The sequence below is a fragment of the Pelecanus crispus genome, chromosome 4, assembly GCF_030463565.1.
Source record: "Pelecanus crispus isolate bPelCri1 chromosome 4, bPelCri1.pri, whole genome shotgun sequence".
NCBI classification, from domain to species: Eukaryota; Metazoa; Chordata; class Aves; order Pelecaniformes; family Pelecanidae; genus Pelecanus; species Pelecanus crispus.
This window is the reverse complement of record NC_134646.1, coordinates 66,602,825-66,624,615: the sequence shown is the minus strand read 5'-3', so window position 1 is coordinate 66,624,615 and position 21,791 is coordinate 66,602,825. Positions and strand designations below refer to the sequence as shown.

Here is a 21,791-nt window from a genome sequence, read left to right as displayed (position 1 = left end):
TTATCTGATTCTCCTTCACTTCTGTTCTTAGGCAGATTAATAGCCACCTGAACAGACAAATAACAGTACTACATCTTCTTCGCACCCTTTTGACAGACTTTCGAGATTGCAAAATATTTTTGGAAAATTATTATAGGAAAAAAGATTACTGAATGATCAGGTGGATGGCAATTTTTCAGGCTGGAACGAACCGTGCCCCAGCATTCTCACGAACACATTAGTAACTTGTACTTAAATGTTGATGGGACGTTTTTTAGAACGTGATAAGTGTGAAATAGCCTGTAGTTTTATCAGTCTTGGTTGCTGCCCACTCCTGCTAAAAAAAGGTTGATTGTGAGCATTAAGTTGCAGGTAGGCAGTGCCTCTGGACTGTAAAATAGGAATGTTAGTGCGCAGTGATGAAAGCAAACTTTGCTCAACACCTGTCTATATATATTGCAGGTTTCAGTGGCTGCCCAGCTGATCCGTTTGGTCTGTCGTCTGGGAATAAAGAAGTGGTAAGTAAAAACAACTAAGACCAAGTTTTCTTTTCTTCTTTTTTGAACTTGTTGGGCTTATAAATCCAAAGCTCTGCTTTTGCAGCTCAAGGAATGGCAACAGAGAGCTAATGTGGGGAACTGCACTGCATGTGAGATGTCATCCACTTGTTAAACTTTTCCCCTGTGTTCTTTCAACTGCATTTATATCTTAAGGAAGTGATAAAAAATCAGAGTTCTAAAAACAAACTACTTTTTGTCTGCAAATAACTAGGTTTATTTTTATGGAATATGATAAAGAAAAAAAGCATCTTATTAGCAGCTGTCAAAAAAAAACAGAAATAACTGCCTATAGCATAAGAAAGTGTTGTTTTAACTGTTACTTGGATTGAAAAGCAGCGAGATTTTAAGTCATAGTAATCAGTGGTATCGGATACTAGAAAATGCCTAGGATATGATTAATGAAATATTGGAAGGAAAGACTGTCAGTTCGTGTGTTAGCATAGATAGCATGTAAAGTCTGTGTGCTGCACTGCGGCCGTGTCAGGCTGTTCTTGATGGAAACATTTTCTTATGCTAATTCAGTTTGATACACGGAGGTAAAAGGAATACATTAGTCTAATGTAGTTAGCTGAACTAAAGTGGCAGTGGGCAGAAATCAACTGGTTTCTCAGTAACTTTTATTAGCAGCTCTTCCATTAGATCAGTAAGTCTTTTTAATGTCATAACTTTTTCTCTTGATTCTTTACTATGTGTTTTGTGTTCAGGATGGGGTAGATCTGTTGTATTTCCTTGTTGGCGGGATTATTTCTTTTGTTGTTGTTTTATTCTAAAAAAGTAATTGTTTTATTTAAATACCTAGTAGGAATTTCAAGTAGTTCACTGTTGTTTCCTGGCTCTGGCTCCTCAGTGGCAGTGTCCAGTGCTCTGCTTGGTTGTGAATGCAAAAATTAATGCTCGGGATTTGTTTTCTCTCTGCACTTGCTTAGAAATGAGTTCTCTTTACTAGTGTGTTTTATATGTGTTTTAATTTTGCTGTGTGTTAGATTCAAGCTTTTGAGCAATCAGTCTCAGGGATCCATAGGAATAAACAGTGAGCACAATGCTAAATTTTTTTTTTTAGCTTTCACATATCTATTTTTCCCTTTACTACTACATTAGTTGAAAGTTTATTTCCTGGCCAAGCCTGCTAACCTATTCAGAGAAAAAGCCCCAAGGAAGCAGCCGGTGCCAGAGCAAAGGCAGGAGTTGCTCCTAGCAAGGCTGAATCATTGTTGGTGTTTATTTAAGCTGTTCCCTATTCTGTTGCACCCGGGCCTTTGTGGCTGCCATGGAACAGGTTCTGGGGCAAAATTATCACCTGTTGTAAAGTTCCGGAATGAATTTATGCTGGCTGAGGATCTTTCCTTTCCTGTCTTTACACAAGGTGCTTCTATGTTGGAAACGATAAATTTTGAGGGGGGAAAAGCACAGTAATTCTTCAAATTGTGTATAAGGATTGCTATGTAGCTTGGTATTTGCTCCTATGAAGTAAGTGTAGTAAAAATTCATGCAGTCAGATATCAGATTAGCTGATAAATCCCTTTTTAACACAAAAACTGTAGCACAGTGGTGAATGACAAGAAAATGATGTGTATTTGTAGAAAAGCTGAGAGAGAAGAAGAGCAAGCAAGAGAGAGGAAAGGCTGGCTGAACCCAAAACTTGATTTGGAGCTGCTTAAGCAACCTGTAGGCGCATGCATGGTCACGTTGGTGGTTGTTGCAGTTACTACCAGTTGTTTTTGAAAATACTGCTATTTTCTCCAGTACTTTTATTTCATCATGGTTTGACTGGGTCTGTTCCCCTGGAGGTTAGATTTCTGTAAGGCTTACTGCTTTGTAGTTCTTATTTCAGGCACAACGTGGCCTTTCAGTGAGCTGTCACGGGTGGACAGGTACAAACAATACCGTCCAAGCACGTGCAAGTGGTAGTTCATATTCTCTCTGTTAAGCCCAGCAAAATACATAGATTTACAACTGTTTCTGATTTAAAACCGAAAAGCACCGTGAGTCTAGCCCTGCAACCACGGCAATGCTGTTACAGTCCAATGAGTCACTGAGGAACGTGATATAGGGCAACTGCGTGACACCTAGTGTTGCTCAAATAATTACCCAGAGACTTTAACTCTTTGAAATGCTTCAGTGAAAGAGTGAATATGGCTATAAAAACCACGGGAGCCCACTTTGGCTTCAACTTCCTCTCTCTCACATTTTATTTCAGAATTTGAATGCCATAATTGCCATCTATCCCCCTCTTAGGAGCGGGAGGTTTCAGTTTCTTTTGGAGTTAGAAAGGATGTCACACATAGTTAGCATTTTCCGAAGGTGAGGAAAGACTATACTTACACCAAAAGGAGCACACACGGTGGTGTGAGAGGATTTGCCGTGAGGTTCACCGAAACGGACTGGATTACAGTTTGCTCGGGCATTAGTTTTCACACCTTTGCAATATGCATAGCATATTTTGACCTGCCAGTTTCAGGAGGATGTTAGCTCCCATTTCAGCACTGCTCCGAGCGGGTGGATATCCAAAGCGCCAATGCTTATCCGGACACGAGCTCCACGACTATGCCCTGGGCGCAGGCGTCCTGGCTGGCATCCTGCCCGCTAAGGCGGGAACCGGAAACGCGGCGCTGAGGTACCCGGCGCTGAGGCACCCGGGCTGGCACGGCGATGGGCAGAGCTCATCACTCGGGGCACCTCATCCAGCAATTGCGGCTATCCAGCCTTTGGACCTGGACCTGTGCGTCCAGGTGAACGTAGCTCCTTGTTGCGGCACGCGTCGTCACCGGCCCATCCTCTGCCCATTCTCTAACATGTTCCGTCGCAGTGTAGTTATGTCTTTGGTGTTCAAAAGTAAACCACTATTAGGGTTTTCATTGTCATTTATATCTTGCGTCAAATGATGTTGGTCTTCTATACCGCGCTTGACGTCAGCCTTTCCAAAGACGCAGCTAATATGAGCTGCCAGGGAATGATGCAGTTAGCTTTGTCACCCCGCTGCTCCGCTCCTCTGCAGCACCCAGATTTTCTTCTGAGTATTTTCTCAAGATGTTGATGTCCGTATTGGGGCCAAGGAAGAATTCTTTGAGGGGAAAACTGTAGAATGTAGATTACCCTTGTAGCACGGCGATTAATTAACAGTAAGTAGCTGTGGCTAGGAGTCTAGCAAACAGAGTATCAGGTGGCTGTAAACTATCTTCTCAGCTGTTCCTCTTAACAAGAGTCGGGATCTGGAGAAAGCTGACAGCTTTGGTAGCGCTTCAAGGATCTAGATGGTTCTGCTTTCATCACTCCTTGATACCAATCACACAGAATGGGCTGTTCTAGTAATACCTCTACAAACCCACATGCACAAGGCAAATACTGTAAGGACCTCCGGTGTTCAAGTCTACCTTCCCAAATCAGAGGTTGACTAGGACTCATATAAAAACTTCCTCTACAGAGGTGGTCAACTCTCATTCTAGGGTATTTAATCACATAAAGCAAAGACAATAATAATACGTGACATACCTGTGGGCTCCTGAGCACCTCAGGAACATGAGAGTTGCTTATTATGAAAAAATGCCCTCCTGAATTCTTGAATGGGGAGAGTTTATTTAGGAGACATAGAGGCTGTTTGTCTGCTGAAGTCTTCAGGCTCCAGTTTCTCCAGTGAATGCATCAGCTCAGTTTCCATACAGTAATCATGCAGGCTGAATCCTTCATTTCCATACTGAGCGTAACAGAAGAGCTGTAAAAGTACTGATGGCATCTCTAGGGCTGGTGGTGTCCAGCATATTCTGTCTCTCTCCATGGTGGGAATATGTTGTCAAAGCAACTTCACATCTGAATTTCCAACGCATTTTCACATTAGCATTTCACTTAAGAAGCACTTGTGCTGAGCAGTTACTTTTTTAGAGTTCTTTAAATGCTGAACATGTATAAATGAAACTCGTTTAACAAGCCGGGGGTGTTCTGGCATGGGTGGGGCTTGGAGATTGTTCTGGCATGGGAGAAAATATGAGAATTTGCTCCAAGCAAATGGAAACCCTTGTTGAAACAAGCAAGAGTGATTTTCTTCCATTTATTCTGAGATCATTCTTTGGGTATCTTGGCAGCTGCTCTGGATCTTATGCCACAGATAAAGAATGTGTAAAAGCATAGTTTTTGCTAATGGGATTGTAGAATAATTTTTCCTGCTAATGTGGAAGAGGAGATGCTCTTTTCTTTGTGGAGCGCCGGAAAACACTACCCTCCTCTGTTACAGTAAGACATGAGTGATTTTGCCTGTGAGATTTCCTTCCCAGCTAAAGGAGGAGGATGTGTGGCTTATTGACGTGGGCAGGGACAAAACATTTTCACCATTGGCTACATAAAGGATTATGATTAAATGAATGATTAATTATAATCCCTTAGAGTGGCTGCTAAGTGCAGATGAACCTTGTTTACAGGAGCATGATACCAGCTCTGACACTGACTTTTGGAGGCTGGGCACAGGTGTCCTGTGTATGAGGAGCATTGCGAGCAAATTAACTCACTGATGTTTCAGCCTCACAGGTGCCAGACTTGGTGGCCGTGGGGCAGCTTTGCCCGTGGCACTGATTGACTTGTGTAGCAAAGAGGGTGGAAGAGACAGACCTGAAGGTGAGGCTTTTCTGGGTAGGGTTCACTTCTCCCAGACTTTCCACTGAGTTTTTGGTCACACTGCCTGAGCTAACCAGCAGCCTTACAAGCCTGGAAAGGTAGACATGTTATCATATATCACCTCGGCTCCCCATGGTCACCTACCCCCTCTTTCATGTCCCTCCCTCTGGCTTCCAATATCGGTGAAGTAAATAAGTAGGACTCTTCCAGGTTTTGGTTCAAGGAACAGCTGCCTCCTCCTCTGGTGCTTGGGCTAGGTCTGTCACCTGTGCTAGTACTTATACCGGCAGGATTTGGCCATGTGATGTCTTATTTGTTAAGTTATTATTTGTTAATATTACAACACATGTCAAATGTGCTCAGAAATGGTCAGGAAAGAAGAGCTTCAGGCAGAGAGCCTACGTGAGATGGATGAGCCTGACCTTGCTGCCACGAACTCAGCTTCACTTCCAGCATCAGCTGTGAATTACAGGCAAATATGGACCTGCAAATGGCCACTGCCACCTAATTACACTCTTGTCCGGCCGTTCAGCAAACATCATTCTGGAGCTCGAAACTCTGGAGTCTTCCTCCACCTTGTCCAGGGTCACATTCCCCTCCATGCTTCCATGGGAATGAACCAGTAAAGGCAACAAGAGGATTGTGTTTAGCATACATGACCCAAACTAGGGAATGCTTTAGGGAAGAACTTTCTTTGCTAAGGTCTGTATATTGAATTACCAGTTTGGTAAAGGCAGTCAGTTAAATCCAGAAGGTGGAAGAAAGTAAAACAGTCCTCTGACCTTTTGCTGAAAGGAGATAAAATGAATTAAAGAAAAGAAACACCTAAGGTTTGGAAAGCAGAGGAATCTTTCCTTTCATGACAGTTAAAAGTGAAAAAAAATACAGACAGGAGATGGAAATAATTTTTTTTTATTTGTGTAAATTGCACAAATAAATCAACTGTGTGGTTTAAAAAATAATTGAGAAATCAATTTCACAAACAAAGAAATAATTCATAAAGATTAGTAAAAAGCTGTGTTCAAGGACAAATTGCTTCCATTCCATTTCCACCTCTTTTGCTCTTAAACTTAATCATACTTCTCACATACCCTGTTGTAAGTTGAATATTTTGACTGCACGCGCATTTTAATCAGCACTACTTTGTTAGTCACAGACCATGGCTCCCTGGCCTGAGGTGGAAAAGCCTGAAACTAATAACTATATTGGGGACTCTTCGAAACAAAACCAGAACATGGCTGGCAAAGAAGGAGAAAATCACAAAGGTAATGTGTGCTCACCTGTGAGTTACAGAGATATATAAGTTTTGGGGCTCCTTGCAGAAGATGGAAAGTAATTAAACCATTTTTTTAAATGTTCTATTTCATCAGGCAATGTGGCTTCACTTGGAAATAAAGGGGAAATTCAACCTGCATTTTCCACAATAGCCTTGATAGATGAGACAAGGCCAGAAGAAAGTGACCCATGGGCTCTGCCGGAACTGCAGGACACTGGGGTCAAGTGGTCAGGTAGCCATTTCTCAGTAAATAAGTTACCTGCATTTACTTTTTCCATCACTTCTGCTCTCTTTGTTTTAGTTATTTTTCTGAAATGATATTTGCTGCAGAATTGAATTTAAGATTTGAGGAGTTTTCAGATGTAGGCTTCACACTCTGTCTCGCCTTCCCCAACAGTGAATGGGGATATTTTATTTAGTCATTTAAGAAGAATCTGGAAAGCATGCTGCTTACCCTCCTTGAAACACAAGGGGATATATGGAAACCAATCCAAAACTAATATGACTTTATATCCAGACTCCTCTTGGTCTTTATTCAGTAGGATAAGTGTGTAAAACCGAGGGTCCATCTCAGACTTCGTAAGGCTTTTGTCATACACCAAAAGCTTTTACATGGTAAAACCAGGTAAATGAACTACCTGCTTCTGCAGTTAAAATTTGATTAAGAAGAACATTTTTGGGGGTTTAATCACACACTGGGGTCACAACACTGTCTTTGACTCTGTAGTCTCTGCTTGTGCACTAGATTGTTCGAGAGAGAATGCCAGATACATCAAGCTAGTCTTTTATGCATAATGTATGTGTTTTGCAGAACTGGATAGAAAAGGAAAAATCATACGTGTACTCTACGGGATAGGGAAGTTTATTATGCTGCTTGGATTACTCTACATGTTTGTGTGTTCTCTGGACGTACTGAGCTCTGCTTTTCAACTGGTAGGAGGTATGAAAACATCTAAAATATCAAGAATAAACTACGAATGAAGCAGTAAATTTCATCTGAGTGACTAAATTACAAGTATCACTCTTCAAGAACATGCTCCGTAGATTTATGTGTTGACGTATAGATTCAGAAGGAAGTAGCTCTGATTGAAGACTGACCTTCATTTGTTTGAAAGGGCCTTTGTTTCTCAAATTCCAAAGAGCAGTTGCTGCAGGGATTATTGGCCCTGATTTCTTAGTAGGTTCCTGTTACTTTGGTGACAGTTTACATGAATATGTCTGTCCATAAATCTGTCCCATGTGAAAGACATTTCAACAAGGTGAAATATGAAAATTGCACTCTTGATAAAAGCATCCAGCACTGAAATGTCCCCCAAATCCTTCAAAGATGAAAACTATTGAAATGTATTTTTTTACATGTACCTATCACCAAGGGTTGAATTCTGAATTCAGAAGTGGTTATCAGAGAAATATGTGAGCTTCTGTGGAAGGATTTTGGATTTTTGGCAACACAGAAAGCTACAAGAAGACAATTGCTCAGGATTCTTAAAATAGTTTTCCTTGATGCAGTAACCAAAAATGTCAAGGCACTAATAGCATTTAAATCTATGCATGTGTGCTTTTTTTGTCCTACAGCCTTTCCTCTGATGGCTGTGGGTTTACATGGTTCTCTGTGGAGTTCAGTAGAGCTTGTTCAGTCACTGAAATGAGAGAATATAAAGTATTCTCTGATAACTGAGAAGCTGAGAATTCAGGACCTGAATTTAGATCCCTGGGCTACATCACCTTGCACATTTTCTGGCTGGCAAGCATGGCTATATATGTATCAATTAAATGGTTGAATGATCTTTAATTAAATGCTGTGATAATTCCTATGGACTTTACCTTGTGCTTCCCTCACTCTGAGAATATGGGTTTTTTTGTAGGTAAAGCAGCAGGGGACATTTTTAAAGATGATTCAGTGCTGTCTAATCCTGTTGCGGGACTGGTGATTGGAGTTCTGGTGACTGTTATGGTCCAGAGCTCCAGCACTTCTTCATCCATTGTGGTCAGCATGGTGTCCTCCACATGTAAGTCTGCTTACAGTATCTTCCTAGAGATCACTCATAAATCTTGGTTTGGGGTGCAAACATTCCCACCTGTGTTGAAATTGTAGAAGCTTTGCGTGTAAGAGTGGAGGCTGCAGGAAAAGATTTTCACAGCTGTTGCCCTGATATAAAATAAAAAAAAAAAAAATTATTATTAGTAGTACTAATAGTAAGTCCATAACTGCAAAGAAAATCATTGGAAGCCTTGGCATTGAATGCATTAATTTTGGATGTATCTGCATGCTTTTCTCATGTTAGCCAGTTACTGAACTTCATTTGTTTCTGTGGCATCATTTCAAAATTCTGCAGTAATTAGGAAAATGCCTGGGGAAGGAGAGACTTTATCTTACTCTGGCCTTCTAACATGTGGTGAAAAGGGATAACCATGGGCTGCAGTTTCAGTGGGGGTCACGGGACTATGGGTGTACCATGTTCCCAGGGGGCTCGATTAAAGCAAACATTTCTGGATTGGAGTGTCTAATCCCAGTGACATCAAGGGAAGTCAGGGTTCCAGTGACATTAATAGATGTTAGTTTTCATTGGAGCAAAGACCTTGCTGATGATCTTATTTTTTTCATTCAATGCTTCCTTTTCTGCTTTCTAGTGCTGAGTGTTCAATCGGCTATTCCTATTATAATGGGGGCAAACATTGGCACCTCAGTTACGAACACAATTGTGGCACTCATGCAAGCCGGGGACAGGAATGAATTTAGAAGGTATTGTACTTAAACACTAGGTCTGAAAAGTTGCTTTTCTTCCTTCTTTGTAGGTTTTCTTCTATATTCCCTATCACTACTTCAGCCATTCAACCCTTCTATTGACCAAAATTTGAACATCTAGTTAGGAAAGTCACAAGCATGGCCATGGCCAAGGTATAATGCTGTCTAGGTATATGGCTTCATATACTTGAAGAAAAGTATATTGGGTTCCTTTAAAAGTTTTGTGGTTTTATAAGAATCCACCATTTTTAACTGGATCGTGCACAAGGATAAATTTTCAACTGCTCCCACTATACTTCCTGCCTTTGATTATCTCTTAATTATGGGAGGGCTGCACAACAAGTTAATATTACAGTATTTTGGTCTATTCTCCTTAAAAGAGACTTCAGTGTTGCAGGTTTTTTAAGTCTACAGTAAGAAAGAGCTGGTAACTGTAGAGAAATTAAGTGTTCCGGCTGTGAAATATATACAGTGCCAACTTTTAGACTGCCACTTTATTACTGAGAGAGCTCATGGCTTAGTGGAGATGGGCAGTAAACTTGGGAGGGATATGAGACTTTGGTACCTTGTCATTTATGGCATACCAGAAGTATGAAATACACCTAGCCCAAGCGTATTTCTCCAAGGTTTACTGTCCTGAATCTTTGGTTGTTCTATTCTCTGTCACTTAAATTCTAAGTAGCCTATTAGTATCTGGTCAGGAAAGGAACTTAAATACTAAAGAAAGAAGTTGATTTTTAACATTCATTAACATCATTAACAACCACTTCAGTCTGTAAACTGAAGGTGGTAGCATTGTCAATTTTGTTGGCCTACTTTGAATGTTCCCCGATTTCCCCTCAGTTTGTCAGTGGCAACCTAAATTACAGGATTAGCATTTCAAGGAATTTTTCATCCACATTTTCTTCCTTCACAATGCTTAATTTAAGGAGCTGTATCTTAAAACAAATACAGGCAGATTGCAGAGAATTAAGAGGACCACAAGCAGCTGTTAGGAAGGTAGGAAAGAGTGCCTCTGAGGGAAGAGCTGTGGTTCCTCAGGCTGCAGAGGAGAACCTGGAAAGGGGCTGTACACCAACAGTTTGGAAGAACATGTGAGAGGGCTGCAAGGAGCCATCTCCCCCCATGAGGCAGGCAGAACAGGTCCCAGAGGCAACGCCTGGCTGAGCATTAAAAATGTACCAAAAATGGGTGAGAAGCAAAGCAAATGTAGGCTCTACAGCCACTTCTTTCTTCAGACAAGTACTCTTGGCAGCCTTGTGCTAAGGATCACTTTTGCCTTTTCTAGTTTGTCTTATTTCACTCATTTGGCTGGCTCCTTCACTTGGTCAACAGTGTGGAGACAACTTAGCGCTCTATAACAAAGCAGCCATCTGTGACCCCAGAAATGAAATTATTCCCATCTTGAAATGGGCTTCATCCCCACCTCTATGATTTCATATTCAATTGATGTTGTGCACATGTTGTTTAATTAAAAGCAGCTCTGTTTTTCAATTTCTTCTTGCAGGGCCTTTGCTGGGGCAACAGTCCATGATTTCTTTAACTGGCTCGCTGTGTTTGCACTGTTGCCCATTGAAGTTATTTCTGGCTATCTTTATCATCTCACCAATGCTATAGTTGAGTCCTTTCATCTTGAAAGCGGTGAGGATGCCCCTGAGCTACTAAAAGTTATCACAGACCCATTTACAAAGCTCATCATTGAGGTAAGCTCTTTCTCTCTTCAAGGAAGCCACTTACTTGGTTCAGTCACAGCTAATCAAAATGGTCTGAATATGTGGGGGGCTCCCACCCACTTCTTTGTGTCCTCAGGGTAAAGCTCATTAGCAGATGGATTCTTCTTTTAATTCACGTTTCATAAAGCCCCAGCTCTATATTTCCTATTTCCCCCACATTTCACCTTAACAAGGATAGATCTAGCTAGGAGGACTGGGAAGGCAGGTGAACACAACTGCAGACACGTGGGATGGATGGGATGCCTGTTACCTAGACATTGGCAGACAGTACTAGCTGAGACAACCTAGCCCATCCAGAAGATCTGCGTAGGACCTGAAGAGATGACACTGAAATTACGGGAAACTCGCACACATCTAGAGGGGCAGCTGGAGGCCAGAGGGGATGCGCACAGCTCCTAAAATGACAGTAAAAATGTCAGTGTATTTGTTTGAACAGAAAGGGTGAGATGAGATGGTGGATGATTTGGGGAGAATAAGACATGGTGTTTGTACACGTAGAGTTGTACCTTTTTCTGGGAGTAAACCTTCTCACACCTGTTGGGCAGCCGCTCCAGGATTAGAGATGGCCATGCAGGCTTTATGCGGCTGAGCTTCCCAAGGGAATTATTTGAGTAGAGCTGAACAGAATTGTGTGATGCAGGTTGGAATAATGGGGGTTTGTCTTTCTTTTTTTTTAAAGCTGGATAAATCAGTAATAAATGCAATTGCTACAAATGATGAATCAGCAAAAAACAAAAGCCTAGTAAAGACTTGGTGTGTAACTGAAACTAATGTGGTGAGTATCATGCTAAATTAATTGTCGGGTTCCTCAGGAAATATGTTACTGATCTGTAGTTGACACTCCTTATCATAGGATTGTGAAATTAGATTTTTAAATGAGTAATTTTTTTGGCAGCAGAAAAAGAATGAAAACAATTAAATGCAGTTATTGCTCCACTTAAACCAAGGGTGTCATACCAGTGGTGAGCTTGACCTGGTTGCTTTTGGTACCATGCAGGCCCTCGCTTATCAGAACTGATGGTTTGGAGCCAAGCCTTTTACTCCTTTCATATCCAAATGCCTTTAAACTCCTGTACTCCTACCAACTCCCTGAAAATGAAAAAAATCTGCAATATAGGCCAAAGAAAATATCTTTTTGCCCACCATTTATCTATTGATCCAACCAGCTTTAGTCTTATGTGTGTTAGGGTGATCTGGTGGCAGCTGGTTATTTGCAGCTTTCTTGGAAAACTGCCCTTGGAAAAAGCCTCTGTGGGGCTACATCCCGTTGTTCGTCACCCAAGCAACACTGCTGTTTGAAGGAATCTGTTGCCCAGATTGACACCAATGAGTGTCTTGGTAAACTGTGGAGCTGAGTGTTTGGTTTGTGTTGTTCAGCTAGCTAACAATTAGAGCATTAAATAACCCTTGGATCTCTAATTAGACTGTTCTACTTGTTGGCATAGATGGAAAAGTAATTCCTGAAGTCCTGAGGCAGAAGATACTTAAGGACACACAGCGGAGGTTAAAATTAAGAGCTTGGGTTTTTAGAAGAGCCCAGCTCCTATTGAATGACAGTCTGGATGGCCAGTGAAATGCTAGCTAGGGAGATAGTGCCAGGAGCAGAGCTGTGCTAATGTGAAACTCTGCTCAGGTTACGCTGCTGAGAAGCTGGGCGTTTCATCTCAGGGAGGCATGATGCTTGGGCAGCTGTGCTGCTTTCAGGCTCCCAGCCTGCGCTTGGCTACCCCTTCACCGCACTGCCCGGGCAGGCACAGCCTACCTCAGGGAGGTGTGAGCTCCTGAGTCCTCCAGTCCCCCCACTCTTGGAAGACAAGCAACTACAGGGAAAGTGTAGGCTGAGGGTTACATTTCCATATACACATTTTTTTCTGTGCTTGTCTGTATTTTGGCTGTGTAACTGCTGCCCTATCATATAGTCAAATTAGAAAAACACATGAAACCCCTACAAGCTTGAGCTGAACTTGGTGGGAGAAGAGGAAGATAGTTTAAATGATTTACATTCCTAATGTGTTAAACTAATTTCTGGCAAAAATTATTAAACAGACTTATGACAGGGATAAATGCATGCAGACCCCATATGTATAAAGCAAAACATAAGGATAAACATTTTGATCTAACGCAGCTGCTTTGAAACAGCTGTCTGAAAAAATTTCGGGAAGGCGACACACAACGTTGTGTTGTGTTTGTAAAGGCTGACACATTGGGGCAGGCTGGAGACCAGGCACGCCCTGCAGATGTGGGGGCACTGGATCCACCCCTGGCTTTGCCCATCTGCATCAGCTGGAGGGGGAATGCAAATGTGGGTGTCTGCAGGCAGTGCCCAGAAAGAAAATAAGATTTCTCTTTCCCCATTTCTGCAAAAGAGGATCACTCAAACACATCTTAAAGATGCCTCCTGTTCAGCAGTGTGGTTCAGAGTCCATTTGGCTGTTAGCTGCTCTTGTGGGGAAGTACAGTTCAGTTCAGTTCAGTCAGCAAACTCTTCCTTAATCTGCGTAAGGACTTATGGACCTAGCATCAGAATGCGATACATCTGGGCTAGGAACTCTTACAAGGAAGGTTTTATGGCAGTATAAATAGAAAATCAGGTTCAGCTCGGTAATATTAATGCTAATCATAAACAATAATAGTGCTAGTAATTAACTCTTAGATAGCATTTGAGCTTTAAAAAGGAAAGTAGTAGCAGCACTTCTATTTCAACGGAAAGGAAAACTGAGGCACAGAAGGGCAGCATGGGAAGCTTGTGCTTATCCAGCAACAGAGGCTGCACTAGTATTGTAATATGCTGAATCACAGTCATGTGCAGTACTCACCAGACCATTAATTGCCGTTCAGATGACAGTAAAGAGGTCTTTCTTTGACCCAAGGAAACTGTGGCACTGGCTGGAAAAGGAGAGCCCCTGTTCCCCAGCTGCAGCCAGACATGAACCTCATTCCGCAAACCCTGACATCAGTAGTTAGGGTTCTTAGCTACTGATGACTTAGTGCTATGGTTAATACAATGAAGAAGGTTTGGGGGATATTTTAATCTTTAAATGTTGCATTGACTGGCTTGGGTAGCAGCACAACCGTTTATTTTAAGAATGCAAAAAATTTTGCCTTGTCGTTAACGTGGTGCCAGCTTACACTCCAGCTTACAAATCTGCCTTTAGTTGATGAATGCTTGGTTGCAGTAAAAACCTAGAACTTTGCATGAGCTCTTAAGGAAGGGTTGTAGGTGACTGAATTATCTGCTTTGGCAATCTTTAGACACTGCAGAATGTCACAATTCCACCTTCAGAAAACTGCACATCTCCTGATCTTTGCTGGACTGAAGGAAATGTGACATGGACCATCAGGAATGTAACTGAAACAGACTATATCAGTAAATGTAAGTAGCAGAACTATTTCTCCTTTGGTAATATCTTTAGAAAGGTATATAGCTTTCTAATGGTGTTGACAGACCCCTTCAGAGGTATATCGAGAGGCACTCGCCTGTGTATGGGCACAAGGTGCTACTGCAGGTGCAGCCGGAGCAGCCCGTGCTCTGTTATAGCTACACAGCTGGAGTTACCAGCATCATCATGGTATCTGCCTGCCGATGGATCTCTTTCCACGTTCCCCGATATCAGTAGTTGAGGTCTTCAGTATCGTGTCACCCTTGCTGTTCAGGTGACTTGGAGCTACAGTTACTTTGCTGTAATGGTTGCTTGGATACCTCCATCCCTATGCACGCCCTTCAGGACTTTGAACAGCCCTTCCCAGGCACGCAGCCACCTCTGGGAAGAGCCGACCCACCAGCCGGCTTGGAGCGCACCAAAATTTCCTCGCGCTGCTGTATTCCCCTCCCTCGCACACGGTCACCCAGCTCCTGCCTGCTGCGCAGGGGTGCCTGCTGTGTATTTTATAAGCACGTCCATACAAGAGCCCCTCTTGCTCCCCTCAGACACGGCTTTTGTGGAGCAAGGGAGGTGGCGTTTGCACTCTTTGCATCACCCCCTCAAGCTGTGCCTGCTTTCGTCCCATTTTCTTAGGGGCGCGTGTGAAAACCAGAGCTGGGGTTGGGATCAGAGCAAAAATGTGGCTAGGCTGATTCATTTTTCTTTTCTTTTTCAGGCCGGCATCTCTTTGCAAATGCAGACCTGCCTGATCTTGCCATCGGTCTCATCCTCCTGGCTTTGTCCCTGCTTGTTCTGTGCTCCTGTTTGGTGATGATCGTTAAGCTATTAAACTCTGTGCTTAAAGGACAAGTGGCGAGCGTTATCAAGAAGACAATCAACACTGGTAATTACATGCTTTTCCTGAAGATTTTTTTCAGGAATGACAAGGACACTGAGCACATCTATCGATATCTCCTGTTCTGGCAGATATTATAGAATAGTTTAAAGAAAACAGTATTAAACCGAAATCGCCCCCCCCCAACATTTTTTCTCCTCAGTGTGTTCTTTCTTTTAAAAATCTATTAGCGAACAGCTTGCTTGCGAACTGCAGCAGATTAACAGCAACAGAGACCAAAGTCCAGGTTCTGTTTCTTGATGTATAATCATTAGCTGTTAGAAATGTAATGTTCCCATCCTCAAAAGATAGCGCTGAAGTGCTGAGATTGCGATTGCCTGCTCTGGCACAGAGCCTGCATGTTTCTTCTAAAGTAAGTTGAAAAAGAGTTTGTAGTGATTAATGATCTAATTTCCTTTGCTTGCCCTGTTGCACTCCTTAACCTGATTTTCTCAGGATGGTCTTCAGAGCTTTCCAAATATCCAGTCCATGCAGTGGGTGCCTGGCTGCCAAAGCCAAGGCACTCAAGACACCTGGAAGGTGTTGTGTTGACATCTGTGGAAACCTTTCTGGTACCTAATTGTATTACAACATAAATGCTACCTGGGGTCAGGCCAAATGTCTACCTAGTCTAGTATCCATCTCAAGGTGCATCCAGTGATGGAAGACTGGAGGTGGAGTAGAGCGAACAGGGTAAATTAGAGTAGTAGAACTGACTCTGACCCAAAATTGTCATGTAAGAGACAATATGCAAACAATACATCTACAACTGAAATACTTAATAGTCTTTTCACTGCTGTGTTACTGTTACACAGAGCATTCTGTTATCCTAAAGACAATGTTTTCCCTTTTGTTTTTTTAGATTTCCCATTTCCTTTTACTTGGCTAGCTGGATACCTGGCTATGCTTGCAGGGGCTGGTATGACCTTTGTTGTCCAAAGTAGTTCTGTTTTCACATCTGCTATTACACCCCTTGTTGGTAAGTTGTCAATACTGTATTCTTTATCCCCATGTTTTATCTTCTCCATCATTCTGAAACCACTCAATCCTGTTTCTTTTCTCCTAGGCATTGGCGTTATAAGCATTGAGCGCTGTTATCCCCTTACCTTAGGAGCTAACATTGGCACAACCACAACGGCTATACTTGCAGCTTTAGCAAGTCCAGGGAGTACATTAAAATATTCATTACAGGTCAGTATAAACCAATGCTTCCTTGACTCCATTTAGAAGTTGCAACTTTTCTGAAGAAAAACGCGACAAAATTGGCTCTGAGGCAAATATGCCATGGCTGTCGTGCTTGATTTTGAGCTAGTAACGGCAGCTCATTAATTTCAACTACTAGAGCAAAAAGCTTTTAACAAGCATTCTCAGAATGTCGGTATATAGTAAAATCTTGCTTTCGTAAATTGGGCTTGATCTGATAGAATTAATTCAGAACTGAGAGACAGGGTTGGCCACTTGACCCCCGAGCGTGGGGTCTCTGCAGCTTAGAATTCAGTGCCCACATGCCTGACAGCCCTCTTAGGCAGTCCCCTGTGAGGGTTACTAATTTCTGTAAGTTCCCTCCTCAGGACTCTGTTCATGCAGTGTACAGGGACTCCTGTAACCTAAGTGAAGCCTGTACAACCTGTAAGATGGCAAGCTGTCTACCTACCTGAGGTTGCAGTGAGCACCATGACATCTATTTTCTCATTGTAAATCTAATCTGAGTGGGGTTTACTGAATCCCTTGTTGCCTCAGACTATTTGAAAAGTAGGCAGTGTGGCTTTGGGCTCCCATTTACCACCCAATAAAGAACATTCCAGGCAGAAGATAACATTTGAATGAACCCTCTACATCAAAGAGTGGAAAGATAATGAAGTTTCCTTTGTGAATAGGATGAATGTTTTTTACAAGCCACAATAAGTCAAGGAAAGTACAGAAGTCATTTTATTGTCCTCAGGCATGATAGAACAGATGTAATCATGAGAAGATACTATCTTGACCAAGCTCAGATTTCGTGATAACTTGATGTTTTTATAACGTACTTTAATAATAAACCACGTGTACTTCCATGTTTACTTTAGTGTGATAACAGTTATAGAATGAAAATAAGATAAGGTGAGCAGGGAATGTACAGTTTTGTTCAGTATATGCTTATTCTGTCTAAGTGACCTCTGAAAGCTTTAGCAAGTAGGTGTCTCTTCACGTTTATTTTTTAAAAAACAATTTTGAAGAATGTGAATCAAATGATTATAAAAGACCCAGACAAAGCCACATTCCAGTAATCTCCTCAGTGCCCTATAAACTTTTAGCTAATTTTTGGAAAATCCAGGTTTGTACCATTAGCAATTTCTCAATAGCCTGTATGCAATATCTAATTTATACTTCCCATCTTTTAATTGAAAACTTATGGATGGTGAACCCAATAATGAACTGTTCTTGTGTAGTTCTCATGCCTTTCTAACAACAGGACTGTTTCCCAACAGCTGTTTGGTTTGTCAGCTTTATTTCTGATGGACCCCATTTCTTGCAGTCAAAAGCTGCATTTTAAGACTTCTCCCATCTGCGGGGAGATATGTCGTCCCCTTTAGGCTTGCCTTGTTTCCAAATGCTGCCCCCTGTTTGTAGGCAGTGATCTTCACAATGTATGAGGTATTACCAAGTCCTTGCTTTGTGCTAGGAAAGGCCTCGAAGTGAAATGTCACAAAAGACAAGAAAAAAACAGCGGGAAGTAAGGGAAGGGAAACTGTGGAGTCTTAGTGCCACTGGAAGTTATTATCATGTGAGCAGGAGCATTTAAAGGCATTTTAGTTAGTGAACTCCTCGAATGTTTTTGCTTTCAGATTGCCTTGTGCCACTTTTTCTTCAATATCTCCGGGATTATTTTGTTTTACCCACTGCCTTTTACTCGGCTGCCAATCCGCATGTGCAAGACCTTGGGTAACATAACAGCCAAGTACAGGTGGTTTGCTATATTTTATCTTCTCATCTGCTTCTTTCTTTTGCCTTTGTTTGTATTTGGTTTATCACTGGCAGGCTGGCCAGTCCTTTTGGGTGTTTGCCTTCCCCTGTTTGCTCTTTTTATTGCTGTGATTGTAATTAATGTTATGCAGTCAAAACGACCACATTTGCTGCCTGAGAAGCTCCAAAATTGGGATTTCCTACCCATCTGGATGCACTCCCTAGAGCCCTGGGACAATATAATTATGTCTTTGCTCTCCTTTTGTGGGAAACACTGCTGCGGCTTCTGCAAGTGCTGCAAAGTCAATGCAGAACAGGAGGGTGCCAAAGACAAGCAACTAAAAACTATGGAGGTTTATGAAAACGCCATTGCCATGGCTGATGAAGAAAGAGGTGGAAGAAGGGCACCAGCTGCAGCTTGTGTTGAAAAAACTGGCACAAACAACACAGCCTTATAGTAGTGGATCAACCCATGTTAGCAGAGACACAGCATAGGACAGTCAGGCTCTTGAAAACCACCTTGGACAATGCACTGAGGACAGAGTGAACATTTTGTTAGGTTCCTGCAGCCAGTGGTATATCACTCATCAAGGAATGGAGTCAAACAAGCTTGACAGAGTCCCTAGAAAAATCTATGATCAGTTGAAAAGCTAATGACAGATTTGCTTACAGAGGATCTACTATGTGGTACCTTCATCCAATGCTATCAGTAGCAAACAAAAGAAATTCTGATGTAGTCCCATGAAGAGAGGGATGAAAGGAGTGGTGATCAATTCAAACTTAATTAAAAAACAAACAATGCACTTGTAGAACACCCTTTCTGACCTACTGGCTTATTCATCAGAAGTTACCTTGTAATAACTAAAAAGCTCTGGAAATGGAAAAAGAAAAAGAAAAAAAAAAAAAAGAGAATCCTAATGTTTTCCTTGGCCTGTTTGCAGTGGTCAGAATGGAAAAGTAGTAGTTTTCCCAGTATGGACAAAATCTATTCTATGTGTGTGAAGGAAAATGAAAGGCTGGGACATCCTTCGGAAACTCCAGGAGTTCTACTCTGGTGTAAGGGTGTGCATAAGCCCATTTTGAGCCCGCTCTGTCTCCTTTAACATGGGGGACAGGAGTTATAATCTTTTATTATCTCAAGAGGAAGTCCATAAAAGTAATTGCTGATCCCTATACCTGCTGAAGGTTAAGCACTGGGTTTGGAGACACTGGGTGGCTACCAAAGGGCTTGATGGACTCAGGATGTGGTTGTGTGGCCATTCCTCTCTCTAGATGGTCCTCTCCAGTCCTGTTCACCATGTAACCCCACAACCAGAGGAATGGTGCAGGAGGGAGGACAAGTGGCCAGTGTAAGGGAGGAGACAGCCGCCCAAGCCTGGGCTGACGCCAGGAGATCTGGGTGCAGCTGTGGCTCCGGAGCCACAAAATGACCTGTCAGAGTAGCGGTGGAGACTGGCTTTATTGCTACAAAAGAGGGAACCTGGGGAGCAGACTGTGGCTAGCACGGGACATATGGTAACGTTTACTGGAGAGAAAGGAGCGTTTACTCTGCACCATCGCTTTGTGCTCTGAACCACCCTCCTTGGAAATAATGTGAATTTTACTGGCAATTGTATATAGCAATCCAAATCCCGAATAAAATCCGTAAGTAGTGCAGTCACTACCACGTGTAGTCAATCCATAGGTAGTGTAGCACTTGGTGGGAAGCTGCTTGTGCTCAAATCTTACCGTTACTGATGTTCTAGTAAGTGCTCATGAGACTGCTCTGAATTGTGGGCTGGCGAAAGGCATAATTTCAATGCCAGAAAAAGAGCATTTCAAAGACGCACTAAGTACTTCTGCTGCCCTTCAACAGCTTAGATATCATCGGGTATGGGATAATACCTGAAGTCCAACCACTAATATTTAAAAAAACATCAGGTGGCTGAGTGTAGGCCAAGTGTCATTTAAAGCCAGTTTACATGGCTGAATTGTAGATTAAATTTGTAATGGATATGCTGAGAAGACCCTTGGTTTAACATAACCACTCAGTGCTGCTAGAACACATTTAATTCTGAATAGTTGTTTGTTTTGTGCAGAGCTCTGGAATTCAGTAGGTTGAATTTGACTATCAGGTAAATACGTACATTTTAGAAGTGAAAATTGTTTTCATTTACTTTTTTGAACTGACATTTAAACTGGCAAACTACGTTGCTGAAAATGTGTTTGCAAATTGCATTCGTGCTGAGATTTCTGTAATTGTGAGCCAGTGACAAAATGCTTAGAACTGGAGTGAATTTGCAAAAGCATCTAGTTTTGATATAGTTCTGCTCTTTTGGGGTTTAGTAGCAGAGAGCAGAGTTATACCAAACTATTCTTTTAAAAATTATTTTCCTTGTCCTTCCTATAGTTGAAACTGAACTTGTCAGCATCTCATTTTTAAAGTGGAATTTTGATATCGTCAATAATTCTTCTTTGTTTTATTCTCACAATTCTGGATGCTTTCAGAATCTGTTTCTTTAAATCCCAGCACGCATTTCCCATGCTCTGTTTCTTTGGGAAAAATATATGAAAAATATCCAGAATTCTTTCCAAGTTATCTCAAGATTCCATTAACCACCCATTGAAACAGGAAACATTTTAATCTACTTTTACTCATTTCTTAAACAACATGCACCTTATTGGTAAAACCATCAAGCACAGTGATAATAACTGTGGGAAAGCAGTTCTTACAAAAAAATAAGGATAATAATTAATAGTCAGACATATCAGTACTTTATGGTTCCTCATTGTAACGTTTCCCCTATGATATATTCAATTCTTACTCCCCTCTCTCCTTGCCCCAGGCCATATTGTGCCATTGTTATAGGCAGATTCTGACAAAGATTTCTGTTTAACATTTGACAGCACAACATGTCCTGGCATATTTCCCCCCCTACTCTCACCAAAAGATATTTACACTTTATTTATAATTATTTGAGTGTACAGAATTTTTCATAAGTTATACAGAAAAAGGCGCATGATTGTGTTATATATTACATATTTGAAAACTATGCAATGTTTATCTATAAAATGTAAAAAGGAACTACTGTATATTTTGTAATATAACTTTTAAAATTGTTTGTAACTGTGTATACTGTGTATTATGGAGGCTGTTGTCTCCATCAATAGGTTACATAAAGATTGTTAGCAATGCAGAGACAGATTTCTTAAAGTAAAGACAAAAACCACCTATGTATTTTCATAATATGGCCTAATGCACAAGGATATTGAACTCTACTTTTCTAAAAGATTTGAATTTTCTGTAATGAGGAATTTTGGAAATACAAGGTTTCTAAAATACTTTTTTAAGCCCTTAAACACTATATCTTTTAACTGTTTTGAGGACAGTATATGGCTTTATACTTTGTCATGAATATTCATCTTGTCTGTCCTTATGCATTGAATGTAAAAATAAAGAGAAGTTTTAAAAAAATGAGATCTTTGCATAATATCTGTTTATATACGTATCATGGAAGCTTGCAGAAAAATAAGTATGCAGGCAAGTTCTAGTCTGAGCTGATGCAATGCACAAGAAATGAGGTTAGCATCAACCACTAAAGAGAACCACGAGAGGCCTGTGTCCAACATTTTCATATGAGTGAGAGATTTTCATATGAAGAAAAATAAAAACAATTGCAATTGTGTGGGTCAAGATATTTTCTGGCAGGGTTCTG

At 41.5% G+C, this 21,791-nt stretch overlaps 1 protein-coding gene across 1 annotated transcript; it reads left to right on the top strand.

Annotated features, from left to right (window-relative positions):
- The first annotated feature begins 443 nt into the window (after positions 1-443).
- Positions 444-18,554, top strand: SLC34A2 (solute carrier family 34 member 2). The gene is made up of 13 exons (XM_009483002.2): positions 444-497; positions 6,292-6,406; positions 6,512-6,649; positions 7,229-7,357; positions 8,283-8,426; positions 9,049-9,160; positions 10,671-10,866; positions 11,576-11,671; positions 14,149-14,269; positions 14,995-15,162; positions 16,016-16,132; positions 16,220-16,344; positions 17,979-18,554. Exons 2-13 carry the CDS (start codon positions 6,301-6,303, stop codon positions 18,552-18,554), a joined length of 2,028 nt encoding a protein of 675 aa, XP_009481277.2. The 5' UTR covers positions 444-497; positions 6,292-6,300.
- The last annotated feature ends 3,237 nt before the right edge of the window (positions 18,555-21,791 follow it).

What these genes read in the sequence shown, in the direction of transcription:
- SLC34A2 (XM_009483002.2), top strand. Translation starts at nt 6,301, where the DNA reads ATGGCTCCCTGGCCTGAGGTGGAAAAGCCTGAAACTAATAACTATATT. An exon ending in GTGTAACTGAAACTAATGTG is followed by an intron (nt 11,672 to 14,148) that starts GTGAGTATCATG and finishes GGCAATCTTTAG; the next exon opens with ACACTGCAGAATGTCACAAT. An exon ending in CAAGAAGACAATCAACACTG is followed by an intron (nt 15,163 to 16,015) that starts GTAATTACATGC and finishes TTGTTTTTTTAG; the next exon opens with ATTTCCCATTTCCTTTTACT.